The sequence below is a fragment of the Aedes albopictus genome, chromosome 2 (genome assembly GCF_035046485.1).
Source record: "Aedes albopictus strain Foshan chromosome 2, AalbF5, whole genome shotgun sequence".
In the NCBI taxonomy this organism is placed as follows: Eukaryota; Metazoa; Arthropoda; class Insecta; order Diptera; family Culicidae; genus Aedes; species Aedes albopictus.
This window is the reverse complement of record NC_085137.1, coordinates 65,054,390-65,073,562: the sequence shown is the minus strand read 5'-3', so window position 1 is coordinate 65,073,562 and position 19,173 is coordinate 65,054,390. Positions and strand designations below refer to the sequence as shown.

At 41.5% G+C, this 19,173-nt stretch overlaps 1 protein-coding gene and 1 long non-coding RNA gene across 2 annotated transcripts in view; one reads left to right on the top strand and one right to left on the bottom strand.

Annotated features, from left to right (window-relative positions):
* LOC109419307 (neural-cadherin) overlaps positions 1 to 19,173 on the bottom strand; it is a 363,889-nt gene that overhangs the window by 7,782 nt on the left and 336,934 nt on the right. The window contains 1 exon segment of the mRNA XM_029871312.2: positions 9,856 to 10,038. Within this exon segment, the coding sequence (XP_029727172.2) occupies positions 9,947 to 10,038 (92 nt within the window). The 3' untranslated portion in view covers positions 9,856 to 9,946.
* LOC134287614 (uncharacterized) overlaps positions 1 to 19,173 on the top strand; it is a 144,865-nt gene that overhangs the window by 66,406 nt on the left and 59,286 nt on the right. The gene's annotated exons all lie outside the window — the stretch shown is intronic.

Sequence of the window (19,173 nt, the reverse complement as noted above, 5' to 3'; positions counted from 1 at the left end):
TTAAAAGTTAGTGGGAGGTTATCCATGAAATAGTGACAACAACTGTGTAATGGGTAGTGGTATCGCTCTGCGATGCCAACATAAGGCCGATACAAATTTATTTTTGACTTTTTGTCTACCACCCCCACCAGGGGGGGGGCCTTTCAAAAATTTTTGGCTTGATTTTACATTTTGAGAGGGCAGATAAAAAAAAATATTTATCAAAATATTGCTTTTTTTGCACCGTATTCGACCCCCCGCAGAAATTTTTTGTCACACCACAATATGTTCCCACCAGTTTAAGCATACATTGGTTCGTTTCGCTGCTAGAAATTTTAAGCGTCGGTTACACTTTTTGGGTGGTGCATGGAATAATCGGTTTGTTTACTTGCTACTTTCCTTGGAGTTTGACGTGTGAACAAATATTTTAGACGATTGAACATTTGCACGGTAATCTATAAAGCAATGCAAGATGCAATATTGCATCTTGCATTGCTTTATAGATTACCGTGCAAATGTTCAATCGTCTAAAATATTTGTTCACACGTCAAACTCCAAGGAAAGTAGCAAGTAAACAAACCGATTATTCCATGCACCACCCAAAAAGTGTAACCGACGCTTAAAATTTCTAGCAGCGAAACGAACCAATGTATGCTTAAACTGGTGGGAACATATTGTGGTGTGACAAAAAATTTCTGCGGGGGGTCGAATACGGTGCAAAAAAAGCAATATCCGGTCTCGCTAAAAAATCTTTAACAAATCCGATGAGTTTTTAATATTTTTCAGATTAAATGCTTTATTATTTTTATCCCCCCCCCCCCTCGAACGCGCGCGAACGTGTGAAAAAATTTGGCTGTCAGTTTTTTCGTGTTGGCAAAATTTCGTTTCGGCCGATTGATTTGTGATTTGACTAAAGATTATTCTAAAGTATAACCAAAGTATTGTCAGTGTTACCCTTCCAGCGTGCCTAACCGGGCCCCAGTGGGAGTGGTCCAAGTGCGGCCACGGGGAGAGCGCGGTCGAAAAAAGTGATAATTTGTGAGATTATGAAAATATTCTGGAGAGATCTCCCGTCGTACACCACGGAGAAAAGGGCAACCGAAAAACAGTGATGTGCTGCATGCGGTGCTTTCCCCGTGGAACACACAAGAAGCAATTGAAATAACGAAGACAAAACCTGTCGAGAAAATTGTGCAACGTTTCTGTCGGGGTTTTTTAAAGAAAAGATTAGTGAAAAAAGGCATTTCCGCGACGAATCTAGACGTGTTCTTATTGGAGTCTTTCTGGAACATTGTGTAAGGAGGAACAAGTGTATATCGGTGTCGAAAGATTGGACTTCGTGTCGGATACTGACTGGCCACAGATATAGTGTGGGTTGTAGCAGAGTCCGGGATCTTGATTCTTGATCGTCGTTCTTCGTCTCGGTCCACCCTTTTTGCGGATATTTAGAAAAAAAAATTGCATCGGGTATCGCGAAAAGGTGATGTCTGCAGTAAATGCGCTACTTTCATCATCTCTCGTCAGCCTCGCCAGAGTCAGTGGACTACGCTACGATGGAACTGGGTGAGATCTTTCTGATTACATTCTTTGTACATAACTACATATAAATTGAAAATTCGCTATTTTCAACATCTGTTCATCTATTGGAAGCTGCTTCAGTTCTGGGCTCTTTCTAAGTTGATGAATGGATCAATAAATGCTTGCAAGGACTTGGCCAGGTGTGTGAAGTTGAGTGGGTCTATGACATTAAAGATAGTAGCGACATCAACAATGTCAATGGATATATTCAACTTTGCAATTCCACCCAAGATTTGTGCAAGTATTCATGCTATGCTATGCTATGCTATTATTTTTATCCCCCCCCTCGACCAGCCAAAGAGTGGTGGGACAAAAAGTGAAATAAATATTTGTAACGGCCTAATGATTGGTTGAACGAAAAAAGCCAACAAGTGGCGAATGATAAGAAATCGAATGCTATTGGCTGGCATCCGGTTTAGCAAAGAGCTGTGCTGTATGGCAAGAATGCACCGGAACATGAAACGATTGAAACATAGAACCACAGCAGATTTTCTGAAGCTCAGGATAGCATGAATCGGAACGATATGCGAAGGTTTTATGCAACTGTCAATGGTGCTCGGTTTGTGCAATGACCCAGAAAGAAATTCCCTGACGGATAAAGTAATGGTGGCAGCTAGGTGGAAGGAGTACTTTGAAGATATTTTGAATGGTGAAAATGGAAGTGCATTCAGGATCAAGATTAACCTAGATGATAACGGTCAACACTGGATGAAGGTTGAGAAGGTTTTTGCAGAGTTGAAAAACTACAAAGCTGCTTGGACAAAGGATCAGTATAGCTCTTTTTTTATCTTAGGTGGCCTGGCCATGCTCTTCTAAATCTGCTGTTCAACATTGCACTTGAAGGAGCGAATGAGAGACCTGGCATGCAGAGGAATAATACTATCATCACATCGCACATGTTTCTCGGCTTTGCGGACGATATTGATATCATCAGTGTCGATCGTAGAGCAGTGGAGAAAGCTTATGCTCCGCTGAAGAGGAAAGCAGCGAGGATATGCTTGACGATTAACTCATCCAAGACAAGGTACATAATTGCGGGTACAGACAGAGGCCTAGTGGCCTTGTGATGTTAGTGCTGAGATAGCAATTGATGTGGAAGTGTTTGAAGTTGTTGAAGAATTTGAATATTTTGGAAAACTTGTCCCTTCCCGAGTAGAAGTAAAAAACAAAACAATATCATCATTTGATATTCCTCAGTGAAGTACTCTAGATCATAATTAGCTATTGGTTTGTTTGACATAAGAGATAAAAGATCAAAAATAAGATCAAAAATTAGTATGGGGAAGAACATAATAGTATCTCATTTTGATATTATAAGATCAGACCAATATCCGGGGAGATTTGGGCTGTAGCACATCAAACCAATATCATAAAATGATCTGGCAGATGGATTAGAGTAAAAAAAAGAAAAATGGCCGTGACCAGAATCGAACTTATGACCTTGTGATTTATAAGCAGTGACAAAAAGAGCATCAAGTTCTACGTTTTCCAAGGTGTTTGCGAGTCACGGTAGTTGTGTTGGTTTGGTCCCGCCATGTTGTAGATGAATGTGTGAAAGAACTGATTTTGATCTTGAGCAGTAATTTTCAGATCTTTCGATTGCTGGATGTTGTAGATGGAAATGTGAAGGAATAATTTTGATCTTAAGCAGTATTTTTCAGATTTCCCAATGATAAATGTTCTTTTGCAGAATATTAATACAGTTTCCACCCAAAATTTGCAAACTTAAGCGATAGGAAAATAAAAATGAATTAAGGCTCAATTGGGAATTGCATATTTTCCTAAACTAAGAGAGCACTTTCCTCTAGATGATTTCACATTTTATGCCTATTCTCTGTATTGTTAACAAAGCTAGTGATCCAAACTTTTAAAACGACATGTGTAGAAACATGTTTGGTTTATTTTGTGTTTAAAACAGGATGAATTTCCATTAATGGGACGCAATCAGTGAAGTACTAGATTGTAGTAATGAGCTGAATTTTTGTATGGAGAAAAGATAAATTCTCAATTTCTGCAATGAAATGACGCAAAAGCTTGGCTATTATGATTCCTTGCCTCAAACTATGAAAGTTTGAGGAAAAAACTTAGTGATATTGATTGGCAAACACTATTGAGAAATGAAGACAATATCGATGTTGCAGTTGACATATTCTACGAGAAAATGTTTGAGATAATACAGACTGAAGTACCATTAAAAAAGAAAAGACGTCATGGCAACTCAAAACATCCTGTATGGTTCAATAAAGAAATAAAAAATTTAAAAAATCGTAAGCAGAAAGCTCACAAAATTTATAAGAAAAATAGCAACAATGAAAATTTATCAAACTATTTAAATATTTGCGATCAATTAAATCTGGCCATTAATTTTGCGTTCGAAGAATACAATACAAAAACGGAGCTCGAAATAAAGTCATGCCCAAAAAATTTTTATCATCTCGTGAATAGCAAACTAAAATCAGACAACTTTCCTTCGGAAATGCAACTTGACGAAAAAACAGGTGACAACGCAGAAAAAATCTGCAAACTTTTTGCAACTTTTTTCCAAGAAGTTTATACCACTTTTTCGGAAGAAGATCGAGAGCGTGAATACTTTTCATTCATTCCAGAATATTCAAGAGACATTCGCGTTGATCAAGTTAAAGTACATGAAGTTACAGACGCTCTCAACAATTTAGATGCCTCTAAAGGACCTGGACCTGACGGGATCCCACCTTTATTTTTGAAGTCTTTGTCAATGGAATTGACGGCGCCATTATTTTGGCTTTTCAACACTTCACTTAAAACAGGTAATTTTCCATCAACATGGAAAAAGTCTTTCTTAATACCCATATTCAAAAGCGGCAAGAAATCTGACGTGCGTAACTACCGAGGTATCGCTATTATTTCATGCATTCCCAAATTGTTCGAAGCAATAATTAATGGAAATTTATTTCAGCAAATCAAAAACAGGATAACTCATAATCAACATGGCTTCTTCAAAGGGCGTTCTACCAGTACAAATCTGGTGGAATTCATTAACTACTCATTGAATGCCATGGATAATGGGAACTACGTAGAGGCTATCTATACAGATTTCAGTAAAGCTTTTGACCGTATCGATATACCCATGCTACTCTTTAAATTGGAAAAAATAGGGCTCGAACCAGGTCTTCTTAAATGGGTTGAATCATACCTCACGAATCGCCAACAAATAGTTAAATTCAAAAGTGCTAAATCAAGTCCAATACATGTAACTTCAGGAGTTCCTCAAGGATCTCATTTAGGCCCACTTTTGTTTATCTTGTATGTCAATGATGTTTCTTTTATACTTAGTAAGACTAATATTCTCATATATGCTGACGACATGAAACTGTACTTCGAAATAAGAAACAATGAAGATTTTAGGTTATTCCAAAATGAAATAAATGTATTTTACACATGGTGTCAGAAAAGCCTATTGAAACTTAATGTAAAAAAATGTAACTCCATTTCCATTAGCAGGAAGTTAAACACGCCAAACACAACAGTTTTGTTGGGAGGTCAACCAGTACAAAAATGTGAAAGAATAAGAGACCTTGGTGTACTAGTAGATTCTAAAGTGACATTTATAGATCATTATAATACAATCATTAACAAGGCCAATAAGATGCTTGGGTTCATAAAACGTTTTAGTTACAATTTCCACGACCCATACACAATAAAAACATTATATATTTCCTATGTTCGTTCAATACTAGAATATTGTTGTATAGTATGGTCGCCATTTTCAGATAATCACGTCGGCCGAATAGAATCTGTTCAAAAACAGTTTTTATTATTCGCTCTTCGCAAACTAGGTTGGAGATGTGGGCAGCCTCTGCCACCTTATGAAGCACGGTGCAAGCTGTTGGATATCCAAACATTAAAAGAACGTCGAAAATTCGCCATGATTTCATTTATAAATGACGTCGTATCCAACCGAGTTGATTCACAGGAAATTTTATCAAAATTGAATTTTTATGCACCTACTCGTCAATTACGAAATCGCAGCATTTTTTCTACTAATCACTATCGAACTAATTATGCCATGTTTGGACCTATAAATCAAATGATGAGGTTATATAATGAACAATGTGAGTCCATTGACTTCGGTATGTCGAAAGCTAAGCTTAAGAGACAATTGAATGTAATTCGTTACTAAAAAAATAATGTTAGGTTAAGAAAACATAGTTGTAACAAATGGTCTACATATGATTGACGACGAATAAATAAAAATAAATAAAAAAATAAAAAAAATTTAATGGTGTTTGAGCAAAACTTTGAGTAACTGTGTTATTGTTTTCATTTCTTGTAACAAAGTTTTCAAACAGCATTAAAAAAGGCGAGGAATCATAATACCCACGCTTTTTGCATAATTTCGTTGCAGAAACGGAGAATTTACCTTCTAGCCATAAAAAGTCAGCAAAAAAACTGGTATGTTCTTCAATAGCACGTTCATTGCGAACTGTCGCCCAGAAAAGCTTTGGAAACATTTACAAGATCGTAGTCGTCACGACTGTCGTCTGTTCATACCCGAGGCAGAATCGCTACGCAATTTGTTGGTTGAAACTCAAAAAGCTGGTCGTCTGCAGCGGTATGCTTTGTTGAATCAACGGTCCGTTTTTTTTTTAAATTGACGTATTTTGCTTAGCGGGCCGATAAAGTTCCCAAATTGTCCGGTGATTCATTTATTGGATTCGTACCACAAATGCAAGCTCGACATCGAGGTCCAGCTCATGTTGTCATCGGGCTCAATTGGAAAGCCTCTGCTGGTTTACTCACAGCAAAATCAAATAATTATAAACTGGGATTAAGAAATCTATCAGATAATTCAGCATATACTTTTGTGCCTTTTTTAAGGATAAGCAAATATCGATAATATGCATTTTTTGTACCGATAACTCTATTTTTTGGTTCAATTGCCGCATCCATAAACCCACTTATTGAAAATGAAGGCCACTTCTACTTCCTTTTTATCCCAGTGCTCATTTGTAAAATTTGTGGTGGATACAAGGGAACATTTATTCATTATGTAACGCTAAATTCGACATTTTTTAACTCGGTGGTTGGTTTATTAGGATCTGGCGGCCTTCATAATGTGTTTTTGTATGATAACTCCAACTTTTTTGTATGGATCGTAACGCTAGGCTGTATTCCCTATTCCCGTGCAGCATAATTTATTAAACCCTTATCTCCTGAAGCGTTACGTTATTTGGGGACGGCGCATAATGAAAGTTGAAAACTTAAAATAGTTTTTATGCGCAATGTTGGGAAATTTTGACATTCTTACAGCGGCTTGCACTAGGCTTTCCTAAGATCAAATTAAGTATTAATTTTGATGAGATATTGAGCAGATATTTGACAACTTTTTGAATATCTCATCAATATCATATCAAGATGACATCAAAATTTGATCGTTTTAAGATATGATTATAATATTCACGTCTACCCGGGTTGTGACGTTTTCAGTGAAAAGAAGTATCGCAGCAACGAATACGGCCTGTTACGAATAGCGTAACCAGCTAAGGTCCTGTAAATTTGCAACCAAATTCACTCTGTATAAAATGCTGATATGTATGGTCACGAGGCATAGACGTTAAAGACAGTGGACCGAAAAACTTTCAAAGTTTTTGAGTCAAAAATGCTGCAGAAAATACTGCGTGGTTGAAGAAGAATTGAGAACGCTAAACGTTTTGGATAACTACAAGAGCATAACTGGTGTTCTACTATACAGTTAGCGCTAAAGTTAAGTACTTTGTAATTGTAAAGTAAAGTTCTTTGTAAGAAAAGGTATCAAGATAGGGGAAGCTGTGTATTTTCGGCAATTTTGTTCTCTTCGTCATGGTTTTTTTTAAAGCTGTTGAACCCAGAGCTGGCCTCAAATCCTTCCCAGCCAAGCTGAATTATACGACAAAGTTTCAGAAAATTTCGCCGACAAAAAACCCTCATGACGAAGAGAGCAAACCTGCCGTTAATACCCATCGTCACCTTAGGTTTAAGAGCTTTGGCAGACAATGTCAGAACATCAATAGCACAAGTTCTGCAGTACTTGGTTTTAAATGTCCTTCCACATACAGGGGATAGACAAAATGATCGGGACAGGTAAAATTTTCACTTTTCAAAAAATCTTCAAACAGCTGTAACTTTTTGAAAAGTGCATCAAAAAATTTGAAATTTTTACTGTAAGTTGGTAGACTAGTTGTGTATCAATGGTCAGAATTTGGGAAAGATCGGGCTATCCTACATGAAGTTAGAAAGATTCTAGAAAAAGTCGAAATTATCGGATAGCCAACTTTGAACTGTTATATCTCCGGATTCAATGAACCAAATGCAATGAAATTTTGAGCGATCATGACTTATATGATTAGCTTTGAAAAACATTTGACATAACCTAAAATTGTTAACATGTTAGAAAATTAAAGCACCTAGATTATTTTTCCGATATAAAATCAAATTATCGGAAATTTTAACATCGCTTTAATATTCGATACATAAATTATAGTTTACTTGAAATCCCTCTAATTGACTTAAATATGGATATGTTTTGAAAGGAAGTAACAAAACAACCAACAGTAAATTGAAATAGTAATAAGAAGCATATAAAAATTGGACCAATTTACTAAAAAATCATAAAACAAATGAAATCACTGTAACTTTCTTTCTTATTAATAAGTTCAAGTTTAGTCAAACTTTTTTCAAAGCTAATCATATAAGTCATAATCGCTCAAAATTTCATTGCATTTGGTTCATTGAATCCGGAGATATAACAGTTCAAAGTTGGCTATCGGATAATTTTGACTTTTTCTAGAATCTTTCTAACTTCATGTGGAATAGCCCGATTTATCCCAAATTTTGACCATTGATACACAACTAGTTGACCAACTTACAGTAAAAATTTCAGATTTTTTGATGCCCTTTTCAAAAAGTTACAGCTGTTTGAACATTTTTTGAAAAGTGAAAATTTTACCTGTCCCGATCATTTTGTCTATCCCCTGTATATATATTTTTTATTGCAATTCGATACCACAAGCTGTTGTTATCGGTTTCCTCCGGTGAGAGTGAAACTCGATGAGATTGATCTACATTTTGCTCATCAAAAATGCCAATTCGTTTGATATTCCCCCCAAAAAGAATCTAATAAGGCGAAAAATATGCCTGAATCGTCTTCCTTACCATTTTCATTTTCAAATGCGTTTTCAAAATATCTCAAAATAGATAGCCAGCCGATGGGATTCCTCAATACAATTGACATTCCACATCGGATCCGCACGGGTCCCCAAAATTCACGATGAGAGATGGAAGCATGTCGGGCCAGCATCAGCACCACCTCGCTCCACTGATGATAACGACAGAACGAATGATAAAATAAATCCAGCCACTAGGTGAATGATCCGTTCGATTTTGCCCCCAGGGTGGAAAATAGAAACGACGGTGTCGAGCCAAACATTGGAATAAACGTTCGGTACGTGATCTGTTGAACCTTACGATTGGTAAGAGGTAAATGCCTCCCCCTTCAATCTTCATTCGCAAAGATCCTAGGAGAAAGTCTTTCTTAAACATTCAACAACGAAAACAAGTTTGTGTGCGGAGCTGGCAGAAAGCTAGGTGTAATCCAATTTTGTTTTAATGCAAGTATGTAAAAAGAATTGTTGAGATCTTTGTTTGTAAGATTCATGTTGATCTTCTAAGTTTCGTCTTCAGTTCCAGTCCACGATATTCTGCGAAACAATTGCAGAAGCTCATTCGATATTTTAAGGTAATATATTACGCAGTTCCCACCCAACTGGACCCCTTTCGCAGTTAGTATAAGTGCGGGATCGTGAATAAAACTGCGATTTTGCAACGAATCGTTTCGGTGTCTTCTGCGCACTTATTTAGCACTTTGTAATGCATAAGTGCGCAGAAGACACCGACACGATTCAATGCAAAATCGCAGTTTTATTCACGATCCCGCACTTTTACTAACTGCGAAAGGGGTCCAGTGGGGTGGGAAATGCGCAATATGGTGTTCTACATCATTTCATGGTAGTTTTGGTTTCGGTTGCATGATATGTATTATTTTATTCTATTTTTTATCATCTTACTATTGTACTGAATTTCAATCATATTGGAACGATATTCAAATCGATCCAGAATAATACCCGAATTCCCCCAACATTGGAACACCACCCTGCATTTCAAATGCACCTGTTTAAAATTCTAAACCCCCGCTCTCTCCCACGCTAAATAAACAGAAACACAACGAGCACCGAAGTTTGGGCATTGGCGGTCGACGACCACCAAACACCGGGGCCAACTTACCTGGTTGTTCGGGAAGGTACCGTCCTTGTCGATGGCGTTCACCTGCGTTACCTTGGTCCCGATCGGTTCGCCTTCCAGAACCGTTTCCTGTTCACGTTCGGTAAACAGCGGAATTTCGTCGTTTACATCCTCTAATTGTATGTACACAGTCGCTTCCGATGCCAGCTGCTGGGCGCCGTTGTTCTATTGGTTGTCGGTCGATGGAAAGAAGAGAAAAGTACAGTGATCAGTAAAATGGAGCCTGAAAAATTAGCCTCCCATTCCTTCTTCCGTCGCTGCTGGTCGTCATTTGTGAAAAAGTCAATGTGTTTGCATAAGGTCACATTATTCACAAATGATGTTTAGCTGGAGGTGGGGGACTATGCTAGGATGGGAAATATGCTGAGCGAGTGGTGATTTGCAATCTTTAATGTGCGAATTGTGGAAAAGTTTTTTTTATTCTTTTTTAAGTAGAACAGTTTGTATTGCAATAAAATATGTTTTTAGATATTCAAGCTAATGAAAGATTTGAAAAGATTTATGTCTTGAAATTATTTTTTTATTGTAAACCTTAAAGGGCTTTCTCATATCTTGCTCAAAGTGTTTAAAACAAGTATAGGTTTCGTCGTGTGTCTTTTGCCGGCTCTTAAATGAATCCCTTGAACCCTTTCTCAAAAAAGGTCATTCCAGAAAAACTTTACCAAACTTCTTAAAAACTCACGGTCACGCTCAGTTTAAAGTTCATTCCCTCAGTTCGGCGGACTTAATCCACGAACCACAATCTTCACCCCAGAGATGACAATCCGTACCCGGTCGCTATCGAACGTCGCAGCAGAGGTATTCGCTGAGTTTTGTGGCGAAGCTCTGCGCGGAAAATTTATGCCCCCTATTATCGGGGGAAAAGTTTTCGCTTCGGTTTCAGCCAGAAGCCAAACGCCCGCGGTTTTCCAGCTGAGCAGTGGCAAAAATTTTCATCGTAAACAGATTTCATGCTACATCAATCTCCCGCGGGATGAAAGAAATAATGCGAGCTGGGGACATTGGCGGGAAGTTTTTCTCCACTTTCTCGCTCACTCTCTCTCTCTCTGGCTGACATTTGTTTTCGATAGCTCGTTTGCGTCAGTTAATGATGACGAGTTTAAGCTCACGGATTTGTGGTAATTATTTTTTGAAGTACAATTTTCTGTCTTTTCTTTTATCTCCTATCTTCCAGCTTCTAGATTCTAGCTTCTAGCTTCTTGCTTCTAGCTTCTATCTCATATCTCAAGATTTTAATCAGAATCGTCTCAATATTCTGGTCAGAATCCTCTCAGAAATCTATTCAGAATCCTCTCAGGATACTCGCCAAAACCTTCTCAGGATTCTCGTTAGAAACCTCACAGGATTCTCGTCAGAATCCTCACCGGGTTTTTGTCAGAATCCTCTCACGATTCTCGTCATAATCCTCACAGGATACTCGCCAAAACCCTCTCAGGATTCTCTCGTCAGAATCCTCTCAGGATTCCCGTCAAAATCTTCTCAGGATTCTCGTCAGAATCCTCTCAGGATTCTCGTGAGAATCCTCTCAGGATTCTCGTCAGAATCTTCTCAGGATTCTCGTCAGAATCCTCTCAGGATTCTCGTCAGAATCCTTCCAGGATTCTCGTCAGAATCCTTCCAGCATTCTCGTCAGTATCCTCTCAGGATTCTCGTCAGAATCCTATCAGAATCCTCTCAGGATTCTCGTCAGAATCCTCTCAGGATTTTCGTCGGAATCCTCTCAGGATTCTCGTCAGAATCTTCTCAGGATTCTCGCCAGAATCCTCTCAGGATTCTTGTCAGAACCCTCTCAGGATTCTCGTCAGAATCCTCTCAGGATTCTCGTCAGCATCCTCTCAGGATTCTCGTCAGAATCCCTTCAGAATCCTCTCAGGATTCTCGTCAGAATCCTCTCAGGATTCTCGTCAGAATCCACTCAGGACTCTTGTCAGAACCCTCTCAGGATTCTCGTTAGAATCCTCTCAGGAGTCTCGTCAGAATCCTCTCAGGATTCTCATCAGAATCCTCTCATGATTCTCGTCAGAATCCTCTCAGGATTCTCGTCAGAATCCTCTCAGGATTCTCGTCAGAATCCTCTCAGGATTCTCGTCAGAATCCTCTCAGGATTCTCGTCAGAATCCTCTCAGGATTCTCGTCAGAATCCTCTCAGGATTCTCGTCAGAATCCTCGCAGGATTCTCGTCAGAATCCTCTCAGGATTCTCGTCAGAATCCTCGCAGGATTCTCGTCAGAATCCTCTCAGGAATCTCGTCAGAATCCTCTCAGGATTCTCGTCAGAATCCTCTCAGGATTCTCGTCAGAATGCTCTAAGGATTCTCCTCCGAATCCTCTCAGGATTCTCGTCAGAATCCTCTCAGGATTCTCGTCAGAATCCTCTCAGGATTCTCGTCAGAATCCTCTCAGGATTCTCGTCAGAATCCTCTCAGGATTCTCGTCAGAATCCTCTCAGAATTCTCGTCAGAATCCTCTCAGGATTCTCGTCAGAATCCTCTCAGGATTCTCGTCAGAATCCTCGCAGGATTCTCGTCAGAATCCTCTCAGGAATCTCGTCAGAATCCTCTCAGGATTCTCGTCAGAATCCTCTCAGAATTCTCGTCAGAATCCTCTCAGGATTCTCGTCAAAATCCTCTCAGGATTCTCGTCAGAATCCTCTCAGGATTCTCATCAGAATCCTCTCAGGATTCTCGTCAGAATCCTCTCAGGATTCTCGCCAGAGTCCTCGCAGGATTCTCGTCAGAATCCTCTCAGGAATCTCGTCAGAATCCTCTCAGGATTCTCGTCAGAATCCTCTCAGGATTCTCCTCAGAGTCATCTCAGAATTCTCGTCCGAATCCTTTCAGGATTCTCGTCCGAATTCTCTTGGGATTCTTCTCAGAATCCTCTCAGGATTCTCATCAGAATGCTCTAAGGATTCTCCTCCGAATCCTCTCAGGATTCTCGTCAGAATCCTCTCAGGATTCTCGTCAGAATCCTCTCAGGATTCTCGTCAGAATCCTCTCAGGATTCTCGTCAGAATCCTCTCAGGATTCTCGTCAGAATCCTCTCAGAATTCTCGTCAGAATCCTCTCAGGATTCTCGTCAAAATCCTCTCAGGATTCTCGTCAGAATCCTCTCAGGATTCTCATCAGAATCCTCTCAGGATTCTCGTCAGAATCCTCTCAGGATTCTCGCCAGAGTCCTCGCAGGATTCTCGTCAGAATCCTCTCAGGAATCTCGTCAGAATCCTCTCAGGATTCTCGTCAGAATCCTCTCAGGATTCTCGTCAGAATCCTCTCAGGATTCTCGTCAGAATCCTCTCAGGATTCTCCTCAGAGTCATCTCAGAATTCTCGTCCGAATCCTTTCAGGATTCTCGTCCGAACTCTCTTGGGATTCTTCTCAGAATCCTCTCAGGATTCTCGTCAGAATCCTCTCAGGATTCTCATCAGAATGCTCTAAGGATTCTCCTCCGAATCCTCTCAGGATTCTCGTCAGAATCCTCTCAGGATTCTCGTCAGAATCCTCTCAGGATTCTCGTCAGAATCCTCTCAGGATTCTCGTCAGAATCCTCTCAGGGTTCTCGTCAGAATCCTCTCAGGATTCTCGTCAGAATCCTCTCAGGATTCTCGTCAGAATCCTCTCAGGATTTTCGTAAGAATCCTCTCAGGATTCTCGTAAGAATCCTCTCAGGATTCTGGTCAGAATAATCTCAGGATTCTCGTCAGAATCCTCTCAGGATTCTCGTCAGAATCCTCTCAGGATTCTCGTCAGAATCCTCTCAGGATTCTCGTCAAAATCCTCTCAGGAATCTCGTCAGAATCCTCTCAGGATTCTCGTCAGAATCCTCTCAGGATTCTCGTCAGAATCCTCTCAGGATTCTCGTCAGAATCCGGGAGAGACGAACCAGCCAAGGGCTGAAAGTCTCTCTAATAAAGACAAATCAATCAATCAATCGTCAGAATCCTCTCAGGATTCTCGTCAAAATCCTCTCAGGATTCTCGTCAGAATCCTCTCAGGATTCTCGTCAAAATCCTCTCAAGATTCTAGTCAGAATCCTCGCAGGATTCTCGTCAGAATCCTCTCAGGATTTTCGTAAGAATCCTCTCAGGATTCTCGTAAGAATCCTCTCAGGATTCTGGTCAGAATAATCTCAGGATTCTCGTCAGAATCCTCTCAGGATTCTCGTCAGAATCCTCTCAGGATTCTCGTCAGAATCCTCTCAGGATTCTCGTCAGAATCCTCTCAGGATTCTCGTCAAAATCCTCTCAGGATTCTCGTCAGAATCCTCTCAGGATTCTCGTCAAAATCCTCTCAAGATTCTAGTCAGAATCCTCGCAGGATTCTCGTCAGAATCCTCTCAGGATTTTCGTAAGAATCCTCTCAGGATTCTCGTAAGAATCCTCTCAGGATTCTCGTCAGAATCCTCTTAGGATTCTCGTCAGAATCCTCTCAGGATTCTCGTCAAAATCCTCTCAGGAATCTCGTCAGAATCCTCTCAGGATTCTCGTCAGAATCCTCTCAGGATTCTCGTCAGAATCCTCTCAGGATTCTCGTCAGAATCCTCTCAGGATTCTCGTCAGAATCCTCTCAGGATTCTCGTCAGAATCCTCTCAGGATTCTCGTCAGAATCCTCTCAGGATTCTCGTCAGAATCCTCTCAGGATTCTCGTCAGAATCCTCTCAGGATTCTCGTCAGAATCCTCTCAGGATTCTCGTCAAAATCCTCTCAGGATTCTCGTCAGAATCCTCTCAGAATTCTCGTCAAAATCCTCTCAAGATTCTAGTCAGAATCCTCGCAGGATTCTCGTCAGAATCCTCGCAGGATTCTCGTCAGAACCCTCGCAGGATTCTCGTCAGAATCCTCGCAGGAATCTCGTGAGAATCCTCTCAGGGTTCTCGTCAGAAGTCTCGCAGGATTCTCGTCAGAATCCTCTCAGGATTCTCGTCAGAATCCTCTCAGGATTCTCGTCAGAATCCTCTCAGGATTCTCGTCAGAATCCTCTCAGGATTCTCGTCAGCATCCTCTCAGGATTCTCGTCAGAATCCCTTCAGAATCCTCTCAGGATTCTCGTCAGAATCCTCTCAGGATTCTCGTCAGAATCCACTCAGGACTCTTGTCAGAACCCTCTCAGGATTCTCGTTAGAATCCTCTCAGGAGTCTCGTCAGAATCCTCTCAGGATTCTCATCAGAATCCTCTCATGATTCTCGTCAGAATCCTCTCAGGATTCTCGTCAGAATCCTCTCAGGATTCTCGTCAGAATCCTCTCAGGATTCTCGTCAGAATCCTCTCAGGATTCTCGTCAGAATCCTCTCAGGATTCTCGTCAGAATCCTCTCAGGATTCTCGTCAGAATCCTCGCAGGATTCTCGTCAGAATCCTCTCAGGATTCTCGTCAGAATCCTCGCAGGATTCTCGTCAGAATCCTCTCAGGAATCTCGTCAGAATCCTCTCAGGATTCTCGTCAGAATCCTCTCAGGATTCTCGTCAGAATGCTCTAAGGATTCTCCTCCGAATCCTCTCAGGATTCTCGTCAGAATCCTCTCAGGATTCTCGTCAGAATCCTCTCAGGATTCTCGTCAGAATCCTCTCAGGATTCTCGTCAGAATCCTCTCAGGATTCTCGTCAGAATCCTCTCAGAATTCTCGTCAGAATCCTCTCAGGATTCTCGTCAGAATCCTCTCAGGATTCTCGTCAGAATCCTCGCAGGATTCTCGTCAGAATCCTCTCAGGAATCTCGTCAGAATCCTCTCAGGATTCTCGTCAGAATCCTCTCAGAATTCTCGTCAGAATCCTCTCAGGATTCTCGTCAAAATCCTCTCAGGATTCTCGTCAGAATCCTCTCAGGATTCTCATCAGAATCCTCTCAGGATTCTCGTCAGAATCCTCTCAGGATTCTCGCCAGAGTCCTCGCAGGATTCTCGTCAGAATCCTCTCAGGAATCTCGTCAGAATCCTCTCAGGATTCTCGTCAGAATCCTCTCAGGATTCTCCTCAGAGTCATCTCAGAATTCTCGTCCGAATCCTTTCAGGATTCTCGTCCGAATTCTCTTGGGATTCTTCTCAGAATCCTCTCAGGATTCTCATCAGAATGCTCTAAGGATTCTCCTCCGAATCCTCTCAGGATTCTCGTCAGAATCCTCTCAGGATTCTCGTCAGAATCCTCTCAGGATTCTCGTCAGAATCCTCTCAGGATTCTCGTCAGAATCCTCTCAGGATTCTCGTCAGAATCCTCTCAGAATTCTCGTCAGAATCCTCTCAGGATTCTCGTCAAAATCCTCTCAGGATTCTCGTCAGAATCCTCTCAGGATTCTCATCAGAATCCTCTCAGGATTCTCGTCAGAATCCTCTCAGGATTCTCGCCAGAGTCCTCGCAGGATTCTCGTCAGAATCCTCTCAGGAATCTCGTCAGAATCCTCTCAGGATTCTCGTCAGAATCCTCTCAGGATTCTCGTCAGAATCCTCTCAGGATTCTCGTCAGAATCCTCTCAGGATTCTCCTCAGAGTCATCTCAGAATTCTCGTCCGAATCCTTTCAGGATTCTCGTCCGAACTCTCTTGGGATTCTTCTCAGAATCCTCTCAGGATTCTCGTCAGAATCCTCTCAGGATTCTCATCAGAATGCTCTAAGGATTCTCCTCCGAATCCTCTCAGGATTCTCGTCAGAATCCTCTCAGGATTCTCGTCAGAATCCTCTCAGGATTCTCGTCAGAATCCTCTCAGGATTCTCGTCAGAATCCTCTCAGGGTTCCCGTCAGAATCCTCTCAGGATTCTCGTCAGAATCCTCTCAGGATTCTCGTCAGAATCCTCTCAGGATTTTCGTAAGAATCCTCTCAGGATTCTCGTAAGAATCCTCTCAGGATTCTGGTCAGAATAATCTCAGGATTCTCGTCAGAATCCTCTCAGGATTCTCGTCAGAATCCTCTCAGGATTCTCGTCAGAATCCTCTCAGGATTCTCGTCAAAATCCTCTCAGGAATCTCGTCAGAATCCTCTCAGGATTCTCGTCAGAATCCTCTCAGGATTCTCGTCAGAATCCTCTCAGGATTCTCGTCAGAATCCGGGAGAGACGAACCAGCCAAGGGCTGAAAGTCTCTCTAATAAAGACAAATCAATCAATCAATCGTCAGAATCCTCTCAGGATTCTCGTCAAAATCCTCTCAGGATTCTCGTCAGAATCCTCTCAGGATTCTCGTCAAAATCCTCTCAAGATTCTAGTCAGAATCCTCGCAGGATTCTCGTCAGAATCCTCTCAGGATTTTCGTAAGAATCCTCTCAGGATTCTCGTAAGAATCCTCTCAGGATTCTGGTCAGAATAATCTCAGGATTCTCGTCAGAATCCTCTCAGGATTCTCGTCAGAATCCTCTCAGGATTCTCGTCAGAATCCTCTCAGGATTCTCGTCAGAATCCTCTCAGGATTCTCGTCAAAATCCTCTCAGGATTCTCGTCAGAATCCTCTCAGGATTCTCGTCAAAATCCTCTCAAGATTCTAGTCAGAATCCTCGCAGGATTCTCGTCAGAATCCTCTCAGGATTTTCGTAAGAATCCTCTCAGGATTCTCGTAAGAATCCTCTCAGGATTCTCGTCAGAATCCTCTTAGGATTCTCGTCAGAATCCTCTCAGGATTCTCGTCAAAATCCTCTCAGGAATCTCGTCAGAATCCTCTCAGGATTCTCGTCAGAATCCTCTCAGGATTCTCGTCAGAATCCTCTCAGGATTCTCGTCAGAATCCTCTCAGGATTCTCGTCAGAATCCTCTCAGGATTCTCGTCAGAATCCTCTCAGGATTCTCGTCAGAATCCTCTCAGGATTCTCGTCAGAATCCTCTCAGGATTCTCGTCAGAATCCTCTCAGGATTCTCGTCAGAATCCTCTCAGGATTCTCGTCAAAATCCTCTCAGGATTCTCGTCAGAATCCTCTCAGAATTCTCGTCAAAATCCTCTCAAGATTCTAGTCAGAATCCTCGCAGGATTCTCGTCAGAATCCTCGCAGGATTCTCGTCAGAACCCTCGCAGGATTCTCGTCAGAATCCTCGCAGGAATCTCGTGAGAATCCTCTCAGGGTTCTCGTCAGAAGTCTCGCAGGATTCTCGTCAGAATCCTCTCAGGATTCTCGTCAGAATCCTCTCAGGATTCTCGTCAGAATCCTCTCAGGATTCTCGTCAGAATCCTCTCAGGATTCTCGTCAGAATCCTCTCAGGATTCTCGTCAAAATCCTCTCAGGAATCTCGTCAGAATCCTCTCAGGATTCTCGTCAGAATCCTCTCAGGATTCTCGTCAGAATCCTCTCAGGATTCTCGTCAGAATCCTCTCAGGATTCTCGTCAAAATCCTCTCAGGATTCTCGTCAGAATCCTCTCAGGATTCTCGTCAGAGTCCTCTCAGGAATCTCGTCAGAATCCTCTCAGGATTCTCGTCAGAATCCTCTCAGGATTCTCGTCAGAATCCTCTCAGGATTCTCGTCAAAATCCTCTCAAGATTCTAGTCAGAATCCTCGCAGGATTCTCGTCAGAACCCTCGCAGGATTCTCGTCAGAATCCTCGCAGGAATCTCGTCAGAATCCTCTCAGGGTTCTCGTCAGAATTCTCGCAGGATTCTCGTCAGAATCCTCTCAGGATTCTCGTCAGAATCCTCTCAGGATTCTCGTCAGAGTCCTCCCAGGATTCTCGTCAGAATCCTCTCAGGATTCTCGTCAGAATCCTCTCAGGATTCTCGTCAGAATCCTCTCAGGGTTCTCGTCAGAATCCTCTCAGGATTCTCGTCAGAATCCTCTCAGGATTCTCGTCAGAATCCTCTCAGGATTTTCGTAAGAATCCTCTCAGGATTCTCGTAAGAATCCTCTCAGGATTCTGGTCAGAATAATCTCAGGATTCTCGTCAGAATCTTCTCAGGATTCTCGTCAGAATCCTCTCAGGATTCTCGTCAGAATCCTTCCAGGATTCTCGTCAGAATCCTTCCAGGATTCTCGTCAGTATCCTCTCAGGATTCTCGTCAGAATCCTATCAGAATCCTCTCAGGATTCTCGTCAGAATCCTCTCAGGATTTTCGTCGGAATCCTCTCAGGATTCTCGTCAGAATCTTCTCAGGATTCTCGCCAGAATCCTCTCAGGATTCTTGTCAGAACCCTCTCAGGATTCTCGTCAGAATCCTCTCAGGATTCTCGTCAGCATCCTCTCAGGATTCTCGTCAGAATCCCTTCAGAATCCTCTCAGGATTCTCGTCAGAATCCTCTCAGGATTCTCGTCAGAATCCACTCAGGACTCTTGTCAGAACCCTCTCAGGATTCTCGTTAGAATCCTCTCAGGAGTCTCGTCAGAATCCTCTCAGGAT